A 21,126-nucleotide genomic window follows, 5' to 3' on the forward strand; every position below is an offset into this window, starting at 1 on the left:
GTGAATGGTATTGCACCAACAAAATCACATTAACCCACTAGCCAATGCTTGGTTAAACAATGCACAAACCTCACTGAACTTCCAATGCAGACCTGTACTTGCAAAACATGAACTAATTTGAATGTTGTATTGCCAAATACAGAGGTAAACAGCTCCAAATCCTTTCCCATAATTGGCAACAGTCTCTAAACCTGCTCAGAATAGTGTAGATAGCAACTACATTCACTGTTATTGGGGCGGACAAGCTAGAAAGCTGTAGTATAAGAATGATTACACACTAACATAAACAAGTGTCTTCTCCCTTAAAAAACAAACACTAGAATGAAAAAGCTGAAAAGCATCTTGGATGTTTAATAGCAGCAAATATGAAGTTACACAAGAGTAACACCTGAACAATCCATGAATCTAAACCAAAATTTGATAGAGTAGAAAACATAAAATGCATCTTGAATGTTTACTAGAAAAACTAAAAATTAAACAAGAGGAACACCCGAACAATCCATGTCTATAATCCATAAGTTTAGCATTGACACATCTATGGGCATCTTCTCATAAATGCTGCATCATGCCACATAGCTTGCCAACAAATTTATCCTACAAAACAAACATAAGCTCCCTGTCAAGTTACATGCTGCAAACCTAGGATCCCTATGTGATAAGAAGGATTGAAAGCACATTAACAAAAACATATGTTCCCTTCATCTACATCAGAGATTGGAGCAGTAGGGCTGCAAATGGACTAGGAAGGAGGGAAGGGAAGGGAAGGGACAACTTCAAAATGGATAAACTTTACAAAAATTTAAAAAATAGAAAATGTACCTTTTCTGCCTTGCACATATTCATTGAAAAGTTTGTAGTCATTCTCATCAAGATGGTATTTCTTTGTTTGTCGATCATAGTTGAGATTGGCCAAGGCTATTATAGATTCCAAATCCACACATTGGTTGTCAACAAGGTCATATGTGTAGGTCCTAGTTCCCTTTGCTTGTTGATACCATGACAAATGAATTTGAACATTCAAAGGCCTATCCAATAGATCAAAGGGGCCTCTTGTCTCTTTTAGACAATTTCCAACCTTTCTCCTCATGCTTGCCACCCTTCCAAGGTACCACATGCCGTTTACAGCACCCTTACTAGTATTCCCAGCTTTTCCTTTTCCTCTTGTCTTTTTGTTTGCATTTATTGATGTGCTTTCAAACAATACTGCACAATCAGATCCTATACCAAGACATGTTCCTGTATGAATCATTGCCTTCTTCTCCAAAGAAAAATACACTCCACTTTTCACCCTTGTTAATCTATCTTTAGATAGTGTGGGATTTCCATTCAATTGGCTGACAAGTGTGCTTTTAGAAATGGCTTTCCCATCCACTTCAACAAATGGCGATATTTCACTAACCACCTTCTCCTCCTCATCAATTAGACAATCAATCACATGACGAAGCTCACTTTCACTAGTAATTTCCTCATCCAGATCACCTCGAACACCACTATCAAAGTGATTATCTTCATCTAAAAGTAGAACATCATCCAATGATTCATCTTCATCCACATATTCAAGATTAGGGTTGAAGAGTTCTAAGAGATCTCCCTCCTCCCATGAGTCATTCCAAGAAGTTTCATCGTGCATACCAAGTGTCTCACTTATGGCCTTTGCTTCTAATAATCCCTCTTTCAATGCAGATACCATATGGTTGTCACTACTCACACAAGCATAGTCTCCCAGGTTGGCCAAAGGAGTGCCATTCTCCTTTTCCAAAGTAGCCCATATATTTTCTTGTTTAGAATGAGCTGCTGGAAATTTAAGAATTGAACCTGCTTGAAACTCTGCTATTCTATTAAGTGCTCCGGTACTACTCAGCAAATCAAAGCCATCATAGCATCTTTCATTCCGAACCATTCCACCCACCTTGCTAAAAAAATTCTCACATGCATCCGATCCCGTGCAAGAAAGGGGTACGTGCAAGTGAGGATGCTTTTCCCTAAAGGTCTTTATCAAGAGAACCACAAAGTGACATGACAATTGAATGTCAATGAATGTTTCTCTACTGATAAAGTTTTGCTTTAGGGAGTATGCATCATGCTTAGTGATCCACATGCGCCAAATCCTACATATAGAAAGAACCATGAGTATTAGCCACATAAACCTTGGAAATACGTTCAAAATCCTTTATTCATATATCACTAATAGCAATGGTAGCAACTTCTACATACCTGAAAAAGAAAGACACCTTTCCTGCAGCTTTCACACGACCATACAAGTCTAAGGTAGGTGATAAGAAAATATCAATGTAAGATGCTACTATTGATAAGTACATACGTGTGCCCAATGTCCGCTCTTTGTGAGCACCATAGCCTTCTTGTAATAACTTCAAACACTTTTGTACTTTCTTTGCAGCAATCCTTTGTGCAGCTCTCCAATTTTGTCTATCCTTCCTCTCAATATCCCCTTCTTGCAAGCCATGTTCATCAACCTTGAATAATTGATATACAATTGCTACATGATTCAAAGTCACAAGCTCTCTACCAAGTACCAACCTCCTAGATGCACTATCCAAAGGATTGATAAGTTTCTTTCCATTATGGATATAGTCTTGATCATGCAAACCACTGATACTCCCATCAAATGTGATGTGTGCTGTAAAGGGCCAACCCTTCCAAGGAATGCACAACCTGGGACCTTGACAAGAAGAGTAATCTTGCAACATCAACTTTCTGCGCCTACTATCCCCATCTGAAGCATGTCCTATCAATGGACCTACCACATCCCTTAGAAAAATGTTCCAAGAAAGCTGAATGCTCTCCCACTGTTCTCTGACAAACATGGAATCAAACCTATTACATGTCAATTGCACCAATATAACTAGCTTTGGCAAGAATTCAAGAAGAGGATTCACTATCAATACCCTTGCATAATGAGCAATCACATTATGTTGAAAAGCGTCCACAACTCTAAGATATCCATCTTGACCATCACCAACTTGCACGACAAAGTCTGGAATGCAAGTGTGTTCTAGCTTTTTACCACAAAAGCCAACCAAATTATCATCACGTGCCACCCATCTCACCATTCTTTTCACAACTGTTTCATCCTCAGCTAGAAGAACTGGCACACTACCCAAGGGTATACCTTTCTTCATCATGTGACAAGTGTAAACTTCTCTTGCATGTTGAAATATATCTTCTTGTAAACCAGTTCGAAAGAAAAGTGCTTTTCTTGTGGACCTCATTGTGGTGGACATGTGTGGACCTCCAAGGTTAAGTGATAAGAAATTATGCAACCTTGTCCCTCCCCATATCTTGACAGTCTCAAATAATTCCTTTGTTGTATTGGAATATCTCTTCCCTTGACCTACTCTTGAAATGTTTTGTGAAATGTCAACAAAGAAGTTCCACAATGCCTTCTTTCCCTCAAACAGACCTAGCTCATGAGCATTGATTATATCTTGACAAAATTTTCTAACATCTTTCCTCACCATGGCTTCCATAGTGCTCTCCCGAAGACTTCTAACCTTCACGCTCAATGCAACAACTTCAGTTCTTGTGAATGCTATCTCCTTCTTCAATACCCGAACCATTGTGGACTTTGTTTTTGCTACTCTCAATAACTCTAAATGAGTCAAATAATCTAACCGTCTACCACCTCCTGTGTCTCTTGATCCACGAGTGTCTGAAGATCGAATTTGTCGATACACTCGCATGCGAAAGTCTCGTTCTTTAGGAATAGTAGCACATGCACCACATTGCAAATTATCAAAGTATGTTCCCTCCAAACATATCCGCTTGCAATCCTTATGACGGAAAGTGCCATTAATTTCAATGAACTCTGTTGTCCCCATCATAATTGTTGCCTTAGTTGCTGGCTCATTGTGCCATTTGCCACCTCCCTTACTATCATCCAAAAAGGGCTTCAAGTCAACCACATTCCCATCATAGTTATATGACCCTTGCCAAAAACCCCAACACAAGGTTGCAAGCAAGCTACTCCCTATGAGCAAAGGAGGAATCTGTTAAGTTCCCAATAGACTTGATGGAGAGAGAGCCAAAAGCCATATGACTAGCTACACCTAACATCTCTATAAAAAAACAGAAATAGTGATTGAAAATAGAAGCTTGAAAATTTGCCTAATGGAGAGAGAGCCAAAAGCCATATGACTAGCTACACCTAACATCTCTATAAAAAATCAAAAATAATGATTGAAAATAGAAGCATATGAGAAATACCTGATGGCTTTCGTGATGCATTAGCAGTTTGCAAGGTGTCATTGTCTATAAGAAAACATTACAATAGAGCATAAGAAAAAATGTTCACTTGGAAAATACAAAACTGATGGAAAACACAGCTAGAACATGTGAGTTTTACCTTTAGCGGAACATTTCTTGAAAAAACCACTTAGATCTCTTTGCTTCTTATCTATAATTGTCACCTTGGATGGGCGACCACCAGCCCTCTTCACTTGATTACTAGAATCAATGCCACTAGCCTTTGTGATATGTAGCTTGGATTTCATATGCTCAATCATGCATTGTCGTAGAGATCCTGTCTTTGGAAATAGTGGTATCCACTTGTTATCTAGCATGCAGCTTATATAGACTTTTGATAGAGTGCTATAATCTCCAATAGTCTCTGTTACTAGTTGAAACACCACATTACTCTCACTTGCAAAGGTTGAAACCTCCAACATTGCTTCATTTACTTTTTCTTTTCCTAATTCCATAATGTCATCCAATGAACCAAGGCTGTCTTTTCTATGGCTCTCTTGCTCACATAACCCAATAATCCTCATATGGGATGCTGAGTTGATGTGTGAGTGTGTGTAATTATACAAAGTGTCAGGACCCCCTTGACCATAAGAGCAATCACACTCCTCACACCAAATCTGAAACAATGCTTTACCATCCTTGTCCTTTGACATGAGCTCAAATCTATCATGTCGGCCTTTTGCTCTTAACTTTTCTTTGGCTATCTTAATCTCCCTCTGCCATTTTTTGACCTCAGATGGTGTTTCAAGGTGACTCTTCAATCGATTCTTAGAAACACTACCACACGTAGTCGAATCATCCACCATATTGTAGCTTTCACACCCTTGAGCAAGATCATGCATACATAAATCTGGAGACACTGTACACTTTGGCTGCATTTTATTGCTATCTCCAACTGAGTCCACTTTTTGGCGTTTGCCTTGTGTATCATATTCCATTTTCAATTGGATGGTTACTTCTGCAGCATCAACTATCCATCTCTCCTCTTGCTTGGCCCCTATTGGAATTTTCCTAGATCCTCCCAAAAATATAAACTCATCTATGATGAGATTATCAAGGATGATCTCTTCTCTCAAGTCCTTGTAGGTACCACCGGTTTTAAGATGAACATATCCCAACACATGATTTTCAGCCACACCCTCATCTAACACAATCACAATATCATGCCTCTCCATACTCCTATAAAAGGGCTAGATAACAAAAAGGTGCCCAACAAGATAATCTCAAATGGACAGCAAAACCTGTTGTAAAGTAAAGAAAATGAGGAAAAAATTACAGCAAAACCATCATTAACATGTTTAAAATGAAGGATGAAATGGACATAAAACCTGGAGCAAAGTATGGAAGAATCAGAGCTGCTTCAAGCCAACAATCTCCTTTCGAAGCTTACAGCTACTCTAGCAACTAGTAACAAATTACAGCACCTGTAAACAAATTCCAACCAAAAACATGTGAGTTGAAGTAGAAACATAGGCCTTCTCAATGCATTATTTTGCAGTAGCAGCAAAACCTGTTGTAAAGTAAAGGAAATGAGGAACAATTTACAGCAAAATCATCATTAACTTCCAGGCCCAAATAGTAGAGTAATCTGCAAACTCCAACGCTGAAATACCAGTAGGGATATTCGAGGTAACGGGAGGTGGCGAACTGGAAGGTACGATGTACTACCTGCCAGGGCAATGGAGGTTGAAGAGGCAAAAGTACAGGGCATAAGATAGGGCGAAAGTCATGTGCAGGATAGGAAACCCATTTTCCCGCTCTTCCCCATTTCCCCCCTCCATTTTTGGGGATAAAATTGGCTCCATTTCACCATGGTTAAGAAAACATATGGTTAAAGTTACATTCGTGGGTGAGTATGGTCAACCGTGTGAAAAGCCCTCACTCATGGGATAGGCCACATGTGTACACATACTTGGGAGGGCAAGTAATTTCTACTTTTGTTGGCAAGCCAACTAACCTAATTACTTTATAACATCTTTTCCAAGCCCAAATCTATCATGGTTTCCTTAGTTATTAGGTTCACCACCGCTGATCCATAGTGTATTAAGGCATTTGTAATGGTGTCCTTCAATGCACATCTTTGCTTTGATAGTTCTAGGGTCATCGTCTCTCATAGATTGTCCCAAGACTTACACATAGCGGTCACATGACTTCCTTCCTATCACAAATTCTGAATGAAGGGTTCTATTAAGAAATTCACGATTCAAATAGCGGTCACACAGTCGCAATATTGAAAAGACACATGTATATTACACTACTATAGACACTAGAATAAAATAGTAAACCTATATTAAAGAGAGAATGATTTAATGATATATTTGTTTTATATTATGAAAGACTATTTATATCATGACTCACAAGGTTGGATCTCAAGTTCCTTGATTTGAACCACCCTTAAAACCCATATTCTTGGATCTACAACATTGGGACTCCATGTAGCCTTCCATTACTCCATTTTTTATTTAATCCTCTGATAGATAGTCTCTTTGTCTTTGGGTGATTGGGCAATTTTGCAAAGTGTGCAAAGCAAAGTGTACTAGAAAGATAGAGTGAATATTTACAAATGCCAAAAGAGAATAAGGACAACTTAGGAGAACCAGCTTGTGGTCAAAATCAAAGAGTGAAAGAGTGAGAGGGTATAGGTGTGGGTGTGGTGGTGTTCATGTGGCCATGTTATGCTTAATTTGCTTTTTGTAGGAATGCATTACTATGGAACATTTCTTACACCTTTTTCCATAGCCTTTTCTCTTATTTTCTCTAAACATTAGTCCCTTTAATTAGCCACGATTAGTTCTTTGATTACCATAATTAACAATAAGAATCACCATCAATGAAGGAGACCTAGTGTTAGTTTTGGGCTTAGTTCATGAACACCCAGTGAGACTGACTTATCAAATGAGTATTTGTGTGTCATTTCTACATCGGCTAGGGTAAAGATTAGTACCCCCCCTCTCCCCCCCCCCCCTAACTTAAATTTAAGATTAGCCAAAACATAAAAGGGCCCCCACCCCTAATGTATAAGCTTATGCATCATCTGCAAAAAAACCCCCTAGTGTACACTCACGTGATATCGTAAGGTTCCCCTTCTGAATCCCCCGGGAGTGAGCCTGGAAGAATCTAAAAGGATTATGGAACTATGTCATGAATGTTCAGGTCACTTTGCCTCAGCCAGCACAACTCGGAGGATCCTTAACACAGGGTATTATTGGCCTCGACTCAGCAAAGATGTCTATGAGTGGTGCAGAAGCTGTGAAGTATGCCAGGCATATGGGCATAAGCAATTGGTTTTCCTGGACCCTTAAACCCTATCCTAGCATATGGTCCATTTGAAAGATGGGGATTAGATTTTGTGGGCCCACTTCCTCGTTCCTCACATGGGAAGTATTACATATTGGTGGCCACAGATTATGCAACAAGGTGGGCAGAAGCAAAGGCAATGGTCAATAATAAAGCAGTGGGGCTGTGGCATCCTTTCTCAGGGAATACATATGTGCCCGATTTGGGTGTCCATTAGAAATCCTTACGGATGGGGGGAGGTCTTTCAGGAATGACTTGATTGAAGCTTTGGTGCAGAAATTAAAAATAAAGCATGCTATGTCAACTCCCTATTATCCCCAATGTAATGGTTTAGTAGAAAAAACTAATGGACTACTTTGTGGATCTTTGTCTAAGCTAGTGGATACTATGAAGAGAAAGTGGGATGTGCATTTGCCAGAGGTCCTATGGGCCTATACGACAACTCACAAACTCTCTCTTGGTTTCACACCTTTTCAATTAGTTTATGGAATGGAGGCTATTTTGCCAATAGAATTGAAAATCACAAGCCTTCGCACATCTTTTGCACACTTGAATAATGAAGAAGAAACACATGCCCAACGCCTAGCACAACTGGAGATCTTGGATGAGAGGCGACTTCAGGCACTTCAAAATTTGGAGGCTGCACAACAACGGCGCAAGGCAAGGCATGACACTCTCACGAGAAAGAAGAAGAAGCCAGAACTCAAGCAAGGAAGCTTAGTCATGAGGTATGATGGCCGTATGGAGAAACGGCTAGATAAGAAGCTTCTTCGACGCTGGGAAGGCCCCTTTAGGATAAAGCAAAAGTTTAAAAATAACACCTATCTTCTAGAGGATGCAAGTGGCCAGGAGGTTCCCGGACGTGCCAATGAGTACCGGCTAAAGATATTCTACCCTCGAGCACCATGGCCAACAGACCCCCTAGACAAGCATGGAGGATCTGCTCGGGGGGAAAGATGTGACGTGAAAAATTGATATCTTTCATTGTCAATTTTGTGCATATTTTGATGGTTTCTCAATGGTAATAAGGTGGAAGCTTGTCTAAGAAGATTGCGGCGCCCACAATCGAATAACGGCGTGGTGATGCGGCGGCTTGGCGGCTACCCCGATAACAGCATTCTATCTTCAAATATAATGGTTTTACTTGATTTAGGGTGCACACATTGTAAATGCCACAAGTATGCTTGATAAATACTTTAGTATGGTAGATAGGCTAGTGATGTGGAAAATAAAAGTGGGCCTTCATGCTCACATGGATTTTAATTGTATTATTAATATGGTATTCACCACCATAAGGCTACAAGTTGGGGAGTGTGGAAGGCATGTGGAGGAGTGTGTGTAGGTGCATAATTGGGAAAGATTCTTCTAGAATGCCTACATGTGGAAGAGGAGAATTCCACCATGTGTAAGTGGGATCTCCGTGGACCTACATGCCACTTAGACTTGGCTATTATCTCATCACACTCTCAAAGTCAAAAAGTTTTCAATTTAATAATCAATAGAAGACTTAGCCTAAGAGGACAATTGATGGTGACAATTGATGGTGACATCTACCCTTATGTCACTGAAGGGTTGAAGATTTTTATGTTGTAATTTGTAACAATGGAAGAGAGGGTGATTCTCCATCTATAAAAGGAGCCCTCCTCTCCCTTAAATCAAGGAATGAGCCTCCTCAATTGAGCATTTTGTGTCATTGCCATTCTCTTATCTTTCAAACCCTTATTCAAACACTCTCTTTACATGTGAATATCTCATTTAGCATTAGCTCCTCATGCTTAACCCAATTTTGGACCTCTTTGATGATTCATGATAAGTGGGATAAGGAGTTATTATCTTGGTGGGCTTGTGACTTTTCAAGGTAGTCCTTGCCTTATTGCCGCCCTCCTTTGGAGGTACCAATGGTTTTAGCGGTAATGAGCATGTGGAAAGACTTTGGGGACCATAGGTAAATCTTTACGATTTTCCGCTGAGCAATGTTAACCCTTACCCTCTAGCTTGAATCATGAAGAAGATGAAAGGCAAGAGGCTATGTGAAAATTGAGGTTTCGTGCAAAGAGAGGGAAGTGCAGTTTTTGTGGTCTAATATCCAAATTTTAACCGTCGGTAATTACTCATCACTCGGGTATTGATTTCTAAAATTGATCATATGGCTAGGATTCTCTTTCTATGCTCTTTCCACTCATGTAACTAATTTCTTAATCCCTTACTTCATTGATGATCAGAATTTCTCCCAAAGTTGCTAATTTTTAGGCGAATTTTGGCAGTTTTATAGTCTTGTAGTAAAATGCTCATAACTTTTCGCTCGGTTGTCCGTTTTTGAAAGTTTTTATATGGGTGCGAAGCTCTCTTCAAGCTCTACGCATCTATATAATCCTCTCTTGTACAGCCTTTATGGATTTAAAACTGCAACTCTTTGTGTATCTCTATTTTTATAGACTTTTGGCCATTATTTCTTCTTAATTATGATTAATTTCCTCCTAATCTCTTATCAAAAGGCAAACCCCATGTGTCTTATCCTCTTGTAAGTGATTGCTATATTCATTTGCTTTAATATGTTCCGATCAAATCGCCCAATTCGAACGGATGAACCTTACCAATATTCCCTGTATGTTTCCGTTCACATAATCCTGAGTCGGAAGATTTTCTTCCAACAAAGAATCGCCCTCTTGTTTGGAGCTGCAAGACTGGCAAAAATTCTTGCTTCTCCGGAGCCTTTCATCTTCCCTTCCATGAATTATGATCTCACCTTTGATGTGTATATCTTTATCTTAACCTAAGGAGAGAAAGGGAGGTGAGGAGGCTGTGAGGTTTCATACAAGTGTGTTTTGATTCTAAGAAGTGACCGGAGTCCAAACCCCAACTTCGTGTCTCACAGTAGTACATGCCTTGCATAGGAATGGCTATGAATTGTGTGGGGGGGGGAGGGGGGGCACAATAGATCTCTAACGTATATTAGAATAAGCATAATGACTATGGATACCCTTAGGGCTATGTTAGAAGGCAATCAACCCCATCATCATGGATTCAAAACATGGGAAATTCTCCATCGAAAGCCTTTACCATCTACAAAAAAGTGCCCATACTAGCTCTTCATTCACAAAGGAATGTTTGTATTACCCTCTTCAAGCATCACCTTAGATGCCTTACATCCATGCACCTAGTAAGCCCTTATCAAAGGAATGTTTATATTACCCTCTTCAAGCATCACCTTAGATGCTGCACATCCATGCACCTAGTAAGCCCTTATCTTGAGGAGTAGGACACGGGAGGACATGAGCCTTTTGACTAGCCAATTCCATACAAAATTATGATTGTGTTTTGCTTAGTGCAAGGTTAGAATGTTTGGGGATCCTTGGAAGGTGGTAAAGGGAAGAGTGCAGGTATTGTGGCTGGTTTGATTAAGGGTTTTATCGAGGTATTTTCATTTTTTCTTTTCAACTTTGAAGTTTAAAGGCTTGGGGGTTTTGAGTGGTGTCCTTGTCCACGCCTTAACTAGGTGGTGCCCATTTCATAGTTTTAGTTGGGAGTGAAGTCTCGGTGCTTCTTGATCGTCGACAACTTGGAATCCTTGAAGTGGTTCTAAAGGCTCACCTACCCCAAGGCCCGTCAATATCTACTATATGTTTTGCTATGTTGATTAGCATAAGATGAAGTTGATGATATTTTTTCATGCATGTTCATCACGATAATGTATTCTAAATAAAATTTCTTACCTCTAAAAATGAAAGTTTGGCTTGTGATGCTTGCGTGAAAGTGCAAAGCACCTCATTTGGGTTAAGTTTATGGACGTAAGATCGGTTGACTTTAGTTGTTGTATTAAATGCTAGAATGTGCAGAATTATGGAGTTCTAACCCAAATTAAAGTCCTTATGTGTGCACTCCAAGAAAATTTACAAATTAAAGTGCTTAAAATATGTGTGAACTCCAAGAAAATTTGCAAATCAGGAAATGAGAATATTGTGTGTGGGGAGACAAGAATATTGTGTGTGTAGATGAGACAAGGTGTGTGTACTGCTCTTTCAAGAGAAGGTGTTGATGTGGAAGGATGCTATGGAGAAAAGAGCAATGGAGAATTTGCTCGATCCGTGGGAAAAGAGAGTGTATATTCTAGTGTGAAAGTTGTTTTCTCCTCATGAGTTTTCTTGTAATTGGTTTGACACAATTCATAAGTATGAAAGTAGTGGAGCATTGATTTTGTGAGTTTATGCATTAAACCCATTAATTTTGTAGATATGATTTAATATGATGTGGGACTATGCTCTAACCATGATCAATTTTAATTACAGTAGTGCAGGGTCCACAATGACATCACAAGAATTGCATGGGAGGAATTAGTTACTCTCACACAGTATTTTTTCACTCGAAGAAGAGAGAGAGAGAGAGAGAGAGAGAGAGAGAGAGAGAGAGAGTCTTTTAACATCCTAAAAACAATCTCAATCAAGAGAGCACAATGATGTAGGTGACAGGAGGTGAGATTTACACATAAAACATGTAAATTCGAACTTTCAAGAACAAAGTAGCGTCGAACGAGGTACTCTCGCACTCTATCCAATGCTCGACAAAATCGACATTTACATGTAATTTTACCGACTGGACTTCAGAAAAACCGACTGCATATTGACCATTCCCTTACATTTAAGGGCTGAAATTCATTAATTTTAGTTTATATTACCGGTAAAATCACTAAATTTAGCACAAAATACCGGTTCTATTTTCAAAAGCCTTTATTTTTAAGGGTTGGGAAAAAGGTTTTTGTCGAGCAGTGACTCTATCGAAAAAAAGTAGAGAGAGAAGTGTTAGGGGAGAGAATTAAAGCATGGTATCCTTAGGATTTGAAAAGTAAATAGATTCTTTTGGAATCTTAAAGATACCACACTTTTTTAAAGAATCTCGGACGAATAATCGATGAAAAATAAGAAACTAGAAGAATCGAAGGAGATCAAGCAGACTTTGGTTTATTAAGCCCTGGGTTAAATCATAACGATTACTGAGCCGTAAGAGAGCTCTCTCTCTCTCTCTCTCTCTCTCTCTCTCTCTCTCTCTCTCTCTCTATTTTATTGAAGCACACTTCCTCAAAGGAAAGCAGCAAAAAGCAGGCTCGGATTTAGTTGTGAGTGGGAGGGTGGGTTTTGACGGGGCTATAGTCTGCGTGGAGCAACCCGTATTCTTCAGTTGTTGGCGATGGCGAGCTTCTTACCAGCATCTGCTCTCCTTCTTTTTGTGACGGCTCTCTCATTACCCTTCTTGCCCTAATTAATCCCTCATATGTCATCGCTTCCTGTATACACAAACTACATTTTCAGTCCTATCTCTCATATATAACAAATTCACAAAACACATTTGCCACATTCTTTCTCTAAGCACTTCTTGGATTACAAGAACATCATTAATGTACATAATCATAAGTATCCCTAAGCTAGGCCTTCTCTAGGGGGAACCTCACACTACTAGGACCACTAGGGCTTCCCTAATCTCGACGGTACTCAACGGTCATTGTTCCCCTCAATTCACATGGAGAGGATCACGTGCCGTTTTGTGCCCCCATGGCACCTCACTATAGGTATACAATGCCTTTGCCACACACACCCGTGATGTTGAATACTATTTGGGGCAAAAACTGTCAAAGGACAATGAAATTTATCTAGAAGTTCTAGTGACTCACCAATGTGACCATTTATACTCAGTGTAACCAACATCTTAACCCTACTATCCCACTTATCAATTCATGCCAAGCTTCAAGTGCGCATTAACTCTACCCCACTTATCCATCAATTTTCTCCAAAAACTTATGTTGTTTAAGTGTTCGAGTCGTTTTTGTGAATCGATCATTAGAAGAAATTATCATAAAACATGCTTTACTCTATGTTTATGGCTATTGCAAACGACTTTACCTACTTATGATTGGTGGAAGAAGCTTTTTCGACTATAAGAGCTATAGTTGTTTTGTTGTGTTTATGTGAGAGGGTAGTACGAACTAAAATGAGTATTAAAACAGTGTAACAAGAACTAAAACAAAAATTCATCTCTCCAATGTTCAACTTCTGTGTTTTTCTTTTTCTTACCCACACAAGGTGCTCTCTCTCTCTCTCTCTCTCTCTCTCTCTCTCAGTGTGGTGGATTATTCAGCTCATCTAGTTGGTATTCAACCCGTTGTGTGTTCAAATCCACACCATTTGGATGGACCAATGTGGTCTCTTAGGATTATTCCTAAGATCTCTCTCTCTCTCTCTCTCTCTCTCTCTCTCTCTCTCTTCTAGGTCAAAGAGACTTAAGAAAATCTCCAACAAGGGGATCTTAAATACCTAAAACTTCTTGCCCTCATCAACCATCATACAAAGTCTATAGATTTTATAAGGTGAAAATGGAAAATAAAACATTGTTTGTGCTCTTTAGATATTTAATATAACCATGAGGCTTGTAGATATGCATTAGCTAGATTTTCTTTGCAGTACACGTAAAGATCTACTCTCGTGATTATTAATGTACAATAATTACGCTTCCATATATATAACTTATTGATTTTGATTAGTTAGAATTTATATATATTTGAAAGCATTCTTATATGTTATTATTAAGTTTCTTTAATTCTAGATTTTGCGTAAACACGTGCACACATATACTTTATATATACATCATTGGTTGCAAATGATTATTTCTTTATTCAATGACATGCATCTAACATATCAAAATTTGGGCTATAGCCAACTTCAATGAGTGTGCTAGTACAATGTTGATTCTTAAGGTGGATCCAAAACAAGTATATTTAGTTAATCTAAAACAAGTATATAGTTTTAATCATGTGCCTTTCAAATACTCGTTAAAATTTCACGTAAGTAGAAAGACCATTATATCCAAGAAGAGAAGAGCTTTATTCAAGTAAATATTTGTCACATTAACCTTCTAAGCTAATTAGGTTACCATATGATATTGCATTTGAAGTCTTCAATTCTAAAACTACAATGTCATCATCCATTCTATCAAAATACAAATTTTGAAGGCCATCCCATTTTGTAACTTTAGTTTGGTACATCAAGCACATATTCTAACACATACATGTCTTGATGTGTCAAATGTTTCATTATCCTTGCCTTCTCTCTAGGCTCGAGAAGCATGTGCAGCTTCTTTCTCTTTTTTATAGCTACTATTGTTACAGACCGGCCTACCGGCCGGTCTGTTCCACTTTTTTTTGGGCCGCTTCATATGGCACAAACATCATGGGACTCTTTCCTTTATAGATCAAAAGAGCTACAAAGATAAGAGATTCTTGGTAAAAAGCACAATATGAAAAGCTTTCTACTACTTGTAAAGCCTTTGGCTTTCTATATGTTGCTCACATTTGGTGAACATGGCTAAGGACAGTTGGCTAGTTTATATGATATGTTGTCCCCTAGAACCTGTAGCTCCTGGAGGTGACCTATCTAAGCTGGAATTATCCCCAAGAGAGAGCATTTGAAGGTAACAACATAGATTGTAGATAAGAATAGTTTCCAAACTCTTCTGGAATGCATTACGGAGTGAAATTATAGCTACATATAAGGACTATCCACCTAATTGGCTTAAAATCGAAGGTCTTCCTTAATAATGAGAAAACTTTAGCATTCTATGGTATGCTATATCGATTATGTTGACTCATAAATTGTACAAATTAATACCTGATAATTTTTTAAAACCTAAGCCCTTTACATGAAAATCAATTTTCATTGTACCTTGTTTGAAAACGTTTAGGGTAGAAAGACCAACATTTACAACAAAAAGGCCATTAAGAATTGCCAATGCTTGAATTATTGGTGCGTACACTTCTACAATTATTTGGATGTTAAGTATTGTAGCATCTCTATGTACATCTAGACATGCACATAGTAGCTTTGAGCATGTATTACACATCCTAGCAAAGTCATGGACATCTCAACATTGTAACACCCTATTACACACTCGAGATCAGCGTTAACATATAGCACTTATGAATGTACATTGATCACCTTTAGTAAATTTTTTTAGCCATACCCTTAAGAAGTTGGGTAGGGTTTGAACTCACACACCCTCACTACACAACACACACTCTAGCCACTACACCAAACTCCCTTTGATATCAATACCACAACCACCAACCTTAAGAAGTTGGGTAGGGTTTGAGAGAGAAAGAGAGAGTTTGAGAAAATTTTCTATTAATCACTTGAAAAGAGAAAACCAAAAATACCACCACATCAATAAAAAAAGACAATGACTGTACCAATAGACTCTTTTATTCATGAATGATCAGAGATGCTAATATATCATTTAACCTTTTGCTTTTGCCATCTGTAGCACTTCCCTATACACAATGTTGGGAGTCACAACACAGATTGTTGCAATGCCATGTTGTTGCTATATTTTTTGGTTATCAACCACGACTTTAATAGCTCCAAAAGATTTGACACGTGACATTGCCACGTATAATTATCCATGGTGGCTAAACACAGGAGATTGCAGATACAAACCTAGAATTCCAAGAGTTTGTCCTTGTGCTTTATTGATTGTCATTCCAAATGCTAGCTTTACAAGGAATTGCCTTCGTTTCATCTCAAATGGTAGTCCCAAAGTGCTCGAAGAAATAAAATCAATTCTTGGAATGAGCACTCGATCTCCAGAATTTTTACCAGTGATTATTTCTGCATCAATCACCCTATCATGCAGCTCTTTGCATATGAGCCTTGTTCCATTGCATAGACCATGCCTTGGATCTAGATTACGAAGTAGCATGATTGGACAACTTATTTTTAAGCAAAGTACATGTGGTGGAAAACCACCACCAAGATCTAAGCTATTCAAAAACTCAAGGGTGTATAAGTGGTGACTTTGATCGTCGTCAGACGAACAAACTGAGTCTGCACTTAGATACTCTTTGGATGCTCCATCTAGTTTGCACAAAGCAAGACTATTTATAACATCAACATCCTTGTTTCTTGGTGCAAGTATGCCACGCTCCTTAAAGAAAGATGCAAAGTTTTCTATGCGAGGGATTTCTACATATACATAATCGATGAGAGTTTGAACGCAGTTCTCCTCTAGAAGCATACTTAAAGGCAATACAATATCATCATTTCTATTATCTGCTTTTGCAAATCTCCATTTCCAATATCAAGTACCCATTTAGCAAAGACTCTCACTTTCAATGGATGCACAGTGTGCCAAAGCACATGTTTTCTGTAAGCTGCAAAATCTCAACATGACTCCAAATGTATGAATAGACAATGAAGCATTCACTATGTCCTCACGACGTCCCTTAAGGACAACCGGTAAAACCTGTCTAAAATCACCACCAAGAAGTATTATTTCACCTCCAAACAAATGGTCTATCTGCATAATATCTTTGAGTGACCTATCTAAGGCCTCAAAAGCATTCCTATGAACCATCGGAGCTTCATCCCAAACAATGAGAGATGCCCGCCTTAGTAGCTCAGCATGAACACTATTAACCTTTATGTTACATGTTGACTCACTGTGGATATCAATGGGTATTTTGAGCCACGAGTGAGCAGTTCTACCATTGCTAAGAAGTAATGCAGCAATGCCTGAAGAAGCACATGCAATAGAAATTTTCTGTTGACCACGAAGTTTGGAGAGCAGTGCATTATATATAAAGGTCTTTCCAGATCCACCTGGTCCATCCAAGAAGAATACAGCTCCCTCACTTCTTTCAATAGCACTTTGTTATAAGCTATGTGTTGGCCTTCATTTAATTCCCTTTCCATTTGTGATGCAGCACGCATTTGTTCATCTACATTAAACATTGTTTCTTCGGCAAGAAGAGTATTCTCAAGCAAGTGAGATTGTGACAAATCTATCTGAGGCATACTAGGAAAGTGACATAAATTCTTTCCATGTTCTCTCAAAAGACCATCCAAGTCTTCCAATGCTTGTTCCTTTGCTATGTCACCACAAACGCTTACATCATATCCACAACTCCGCAATGCATAAAAGTAGTCTTCTGAAAGTTCTACCAAAAACTTGTCCCATAATAACTCAAGAGATGTTGGCATACAATAAACCAATAAGATAGCAAAGAGCTCACGCAATTGAGCTCCAGTTTGCAAGAAGGATGCCCCATCATCTTCATCATTTTGCAACATCCCCCTAGCATTGTAAGCATCTTTAAAAGTTGCATAGGTATAGCCATCAACAGTACGAAGTTCCTCAAATGACTTGCAACCCTTACAAACAGTAAGAAGCATTCTTAAAAAATACAAATCTCCTGCAGAAGGTACAACATTGTACATACGACCAATGGAAATATCCTTTTTACGTTTTCTCCAACTATTGGAGCCTTTTATCCAGACATATCTATCTGGAAAATCGATGTACAAAAGATCATCCGAATCATTGTACGTTTGATTGGCAACAAACCATTCTGTAAGTGTAGTCTTTCTGTTATTCTCATTGTTCAACAACACTTTACAAATCGTCACAATCTTGAAAGGTCACTGTGGTTTGTCCAAGGAGGTGGATCTGTAATCGTTGAACATTTGGTTTTTCATCATGCAATTTAAAACCAAAAATTCTCCATATAGCTTCTTATGGAGATACGTAGCGTGCATCAAGATAGGTTTTGATCTCATCAATTATTCCATCTCCATCTTGCATGACAATAGTTGCTCGATCATGTCCTTTATAGATGTATTTATATAAATACTTGACAACACTGATTGTGGAGCAAATTTCTACGTTGATGTGAGCCTTGTATCTCATTGATAAAAATGGATTATACGGAACAATCCATCTATTATCTTGCTTAATATCACCAACCATGATATGTCTTCCATCATCTCTCCTTCTGTACGTAGGATAAATTTTTATTTTCATCAAGGGTGGTTGATGCACAAAAGGGTCATGGATATTTAGCTCTACACTTACCTTCAAGCATACATGGAGAGTTAGGCTTCAAACGTCCGCACGGACCATGCACATTACATCGACTAATGACTTCATACAACTCAGGGAAGATTTGTATATCAAGAAACTCGGCACAAACTAACTTGTCATGGTCAGACAGTTCATGAGGTTTATGCCTATTTGCAAGAATCAATAATATATGAGCATGTGGAAGACCTCTCTTTTGAAACTCAATTACACATACATGGCCAACAACATCTCCAAAGAATGCCTGTTTGATCAATAAATTCATCAAATCCTTGAACTTTTGATAGAAGGCTCTGCTCACCAAATCTAGACGATCCGAAGCAGTTTGTCTTGACAACAATGCATCTTGTATCTCTTTCCAACGTGGATTGCAAGTGAATGTTATAAACAAATCAGGCTTTCCTCTCTTTCTAACAATAGCCATGGAGTCTTGATATAGTTGATGCATGTATCTTGGCCCACCAACAAAAGAAGATGGTAACACAACCCTTCTTCCAATGCAGTTACCAGCAAGACATTTTGTACCATCTCTTGCATTAACCATGTCAACTAATCCTTTATACATCTCAACTCAAAGAATCTTTTGATTATTTCGCAGCCATACCAATCTAGATTCTTCCATGGAACTATATGCGTCTACAATGAGTTGTTGGGAGAAGTCTACTTCCTCGTAAAAGACATTGTGTAGTGTCCTCTCTTACTTGAAGCCTATAAGAATAATAGTCTTTCTGACTAATATTTGAAAAAGAGCTCCATCCATCTTCTCCCATTGGAAACAAAAGCACATACATCAATGACATATAAGATCTATGCAAATTTGAGATTCTTTTTAATCCTCCGTTCACAGAGATTTATCAAAATATCACGATGACCCACGGTTATTTCATCTCCTCGTCCAGGCATTATGGCTGCAACTTCTATAGCACGTGGTGCTTGATATTGCCAATTTCCTAATCGACATTCTGGAATGACCATGGAGATGTTGGAACTATTTGAGGTACGCATCATCATTGCAGCAGAACGAAATGCTTTAGCATATGGATTACAACCAATGATGCATCATATCTTGTAGCATTTTTAGAGTGCACTCTTTTATAGCTGGTACATGGTGTAATCTATTTTGAAGTTCATGTTCTGTATCATAGAAATACAATTGAGCAAACCGAGGGATGTTGTCAGATCTCTCAGTAGGTACGCATCATCATCATTGCAGCAGAACGAAATGCTTTAGCATATGGATTACAACCAATGATGCATCATATCTTGTAGCATTTTTAGAGTGCACATGGTGTAATCTATTTTGAAGTTCATGTTCTGTATCATAGAAATACAATTGAGCAAACCGAGGGATGTTGTCAGATCTCTCAGTAGGCACATCAAAGGTCCAATATTATGATAGATTTGACCATGTGCTTTAAACGTATACACACCCCTTCCCTTTAAAAGTCTTTCATCTATGTGTGCTCCCAAAGATGCACATGCCAAAGCACTATTATATGCACGTATACTTTTTAGGAAGTCCTTACTTTTGGGTGTTGTGTACCTTGCATCAACTCTCTTAATTCCTCAGGTGGGTCCATTAAATGTGGCAAGCCTATACTTCCATTTAAACAATAATACTTTCCTGTAAACTCTCGAGAATACGTCTACCTTCTTCCTTAAAGCACAAAGCTTGACATTTTAAACACACGTAGTCCACTTAATTCATGTACTATACATTTTCCAAAGTAAAGAGGCAACATGGAGGTCATGAAAGTTACATTTTAAACACACGTAGTCAAGTCCACTTAATTCATGTACTATACATTTTCCAAAGAGGCAACATGGAGGTCATGAAAGTTACATTTTGCTCCGGATATGTATAGCAAATGCTTGCACAGCCTTTCTCTACCTTTTTATAATCTCCCTTGCGTACAGTAGCTAAATTTCTTGCAAAGCATTCAGCATTGATAGACACATCATTAAATTCAACATCGATATGCATAGAATCTTCCAAAGTTGGTGGAGCATTGCTCTGGTGGCTTCTATTTTCATCCACACCTATGACATTTTGATTTGCAAAATTGTTTCTGTTAATTGAAGAATTTATTGTTTCTCCCACATCATTAAATGGTATCTGGTGGCTCCTATTTTCAATCTCCTGTAAAGAACGCCTAACTCGATTTCTAGCAACCTCTCATCTAGTTTTCCTTGTTGCATCACACAGTCTAGCTCGTTTTGCATGACCAGGTGATAAAATCCGTGGACCAGATACCATTGCACTACAAAATAAATTTCTTGCAAAGCATTCAGCATTGATAGACACATCATTAAATTCAACATCGATATGCATAGGATCTGCTAAAGTTGGGGAGGAGGATTGCTCTGGTGGCTTCTATTTTCATCCACACCTATGACATTTTGATTTGCAAAATTGTTTCTGTTAATTGAAGAATTTATTGTTTCTCCCATTTGTATACAATTTCCAATCTCCTGTAAAGGATGCCTAACTCGATTTCTAGCAACCTCTCGCCTAGTTTCCCTTGTTGCATCACATAGTCTAGCCCATTTTGCATGACCAGGTGATAAAATAAGTGGACGAGATACCATTGCGCTACAAAATAAAAAAATACATTTTAAAATTAAAGATCAAATAACATTACATAAGTATTCAATAACAGAACATTGTAA

The 21,126-nt window shown here is 38.5% G+C and overlaps 1 protein-coding gene, 1 long non-coding RNA gene and 1 pseudogene across 2 annotated transcripts in view; 1 reads left to right on the forward strand and 2 right to left on the reverse strand.

Annotated features, from left to right (window-relative positions):
• LOC147627253 (uncharacterized) overlaps positions 1–2,101 on the reverse strand; it is a 41,012-nt gene extending 38,911 nt beyond the window's left edge. Inside the window, exons 1-2 of the mRNA XM_086816065.1 lie at positions 820–2,101; positions 70–191 (exon numbers count right to left, since the gene is read on the reverse strand). Coding sequence (XP_086672191.1) covers positions 70–191; positions 820–2,098 — 1,401 coding nt within the window. The 5' untranslated portion in view covers positions 2,099–2,101. The remainder of the gene's footprint in view (positions 1–69; positions 192–819) is intronic.
• LOC147627251 (uncharacterized) overlaps positions 1–21,126 on the forward strand; it is a 97,500-nt gene that overhangs the window by 72,527 nt on the left and 3,847 nt on the right. The window lies entirely within an intron of this gene.
• Positions 5,679–20,290, reverse strand: LOC147627254 (uncharacterized; annotated as a pseudogene).

Source organism: Cibotium barometz, chromosome 21 (genome assembly GCF_041138505.1).
Source record: "Cibotium barometz isolate CiBa-2024 chromosome 21, ASM4113850v1, whole genome shotgun sequence".
In the NCBI taxonomy this organism is placed as follows: domain Eukaryota; kingdom Viridiplantae; phylum Streptophyta; class Polypodiopsida; order Cyatheales; family Cibotiaceae; genus Cibotium; species Cibotium barometz.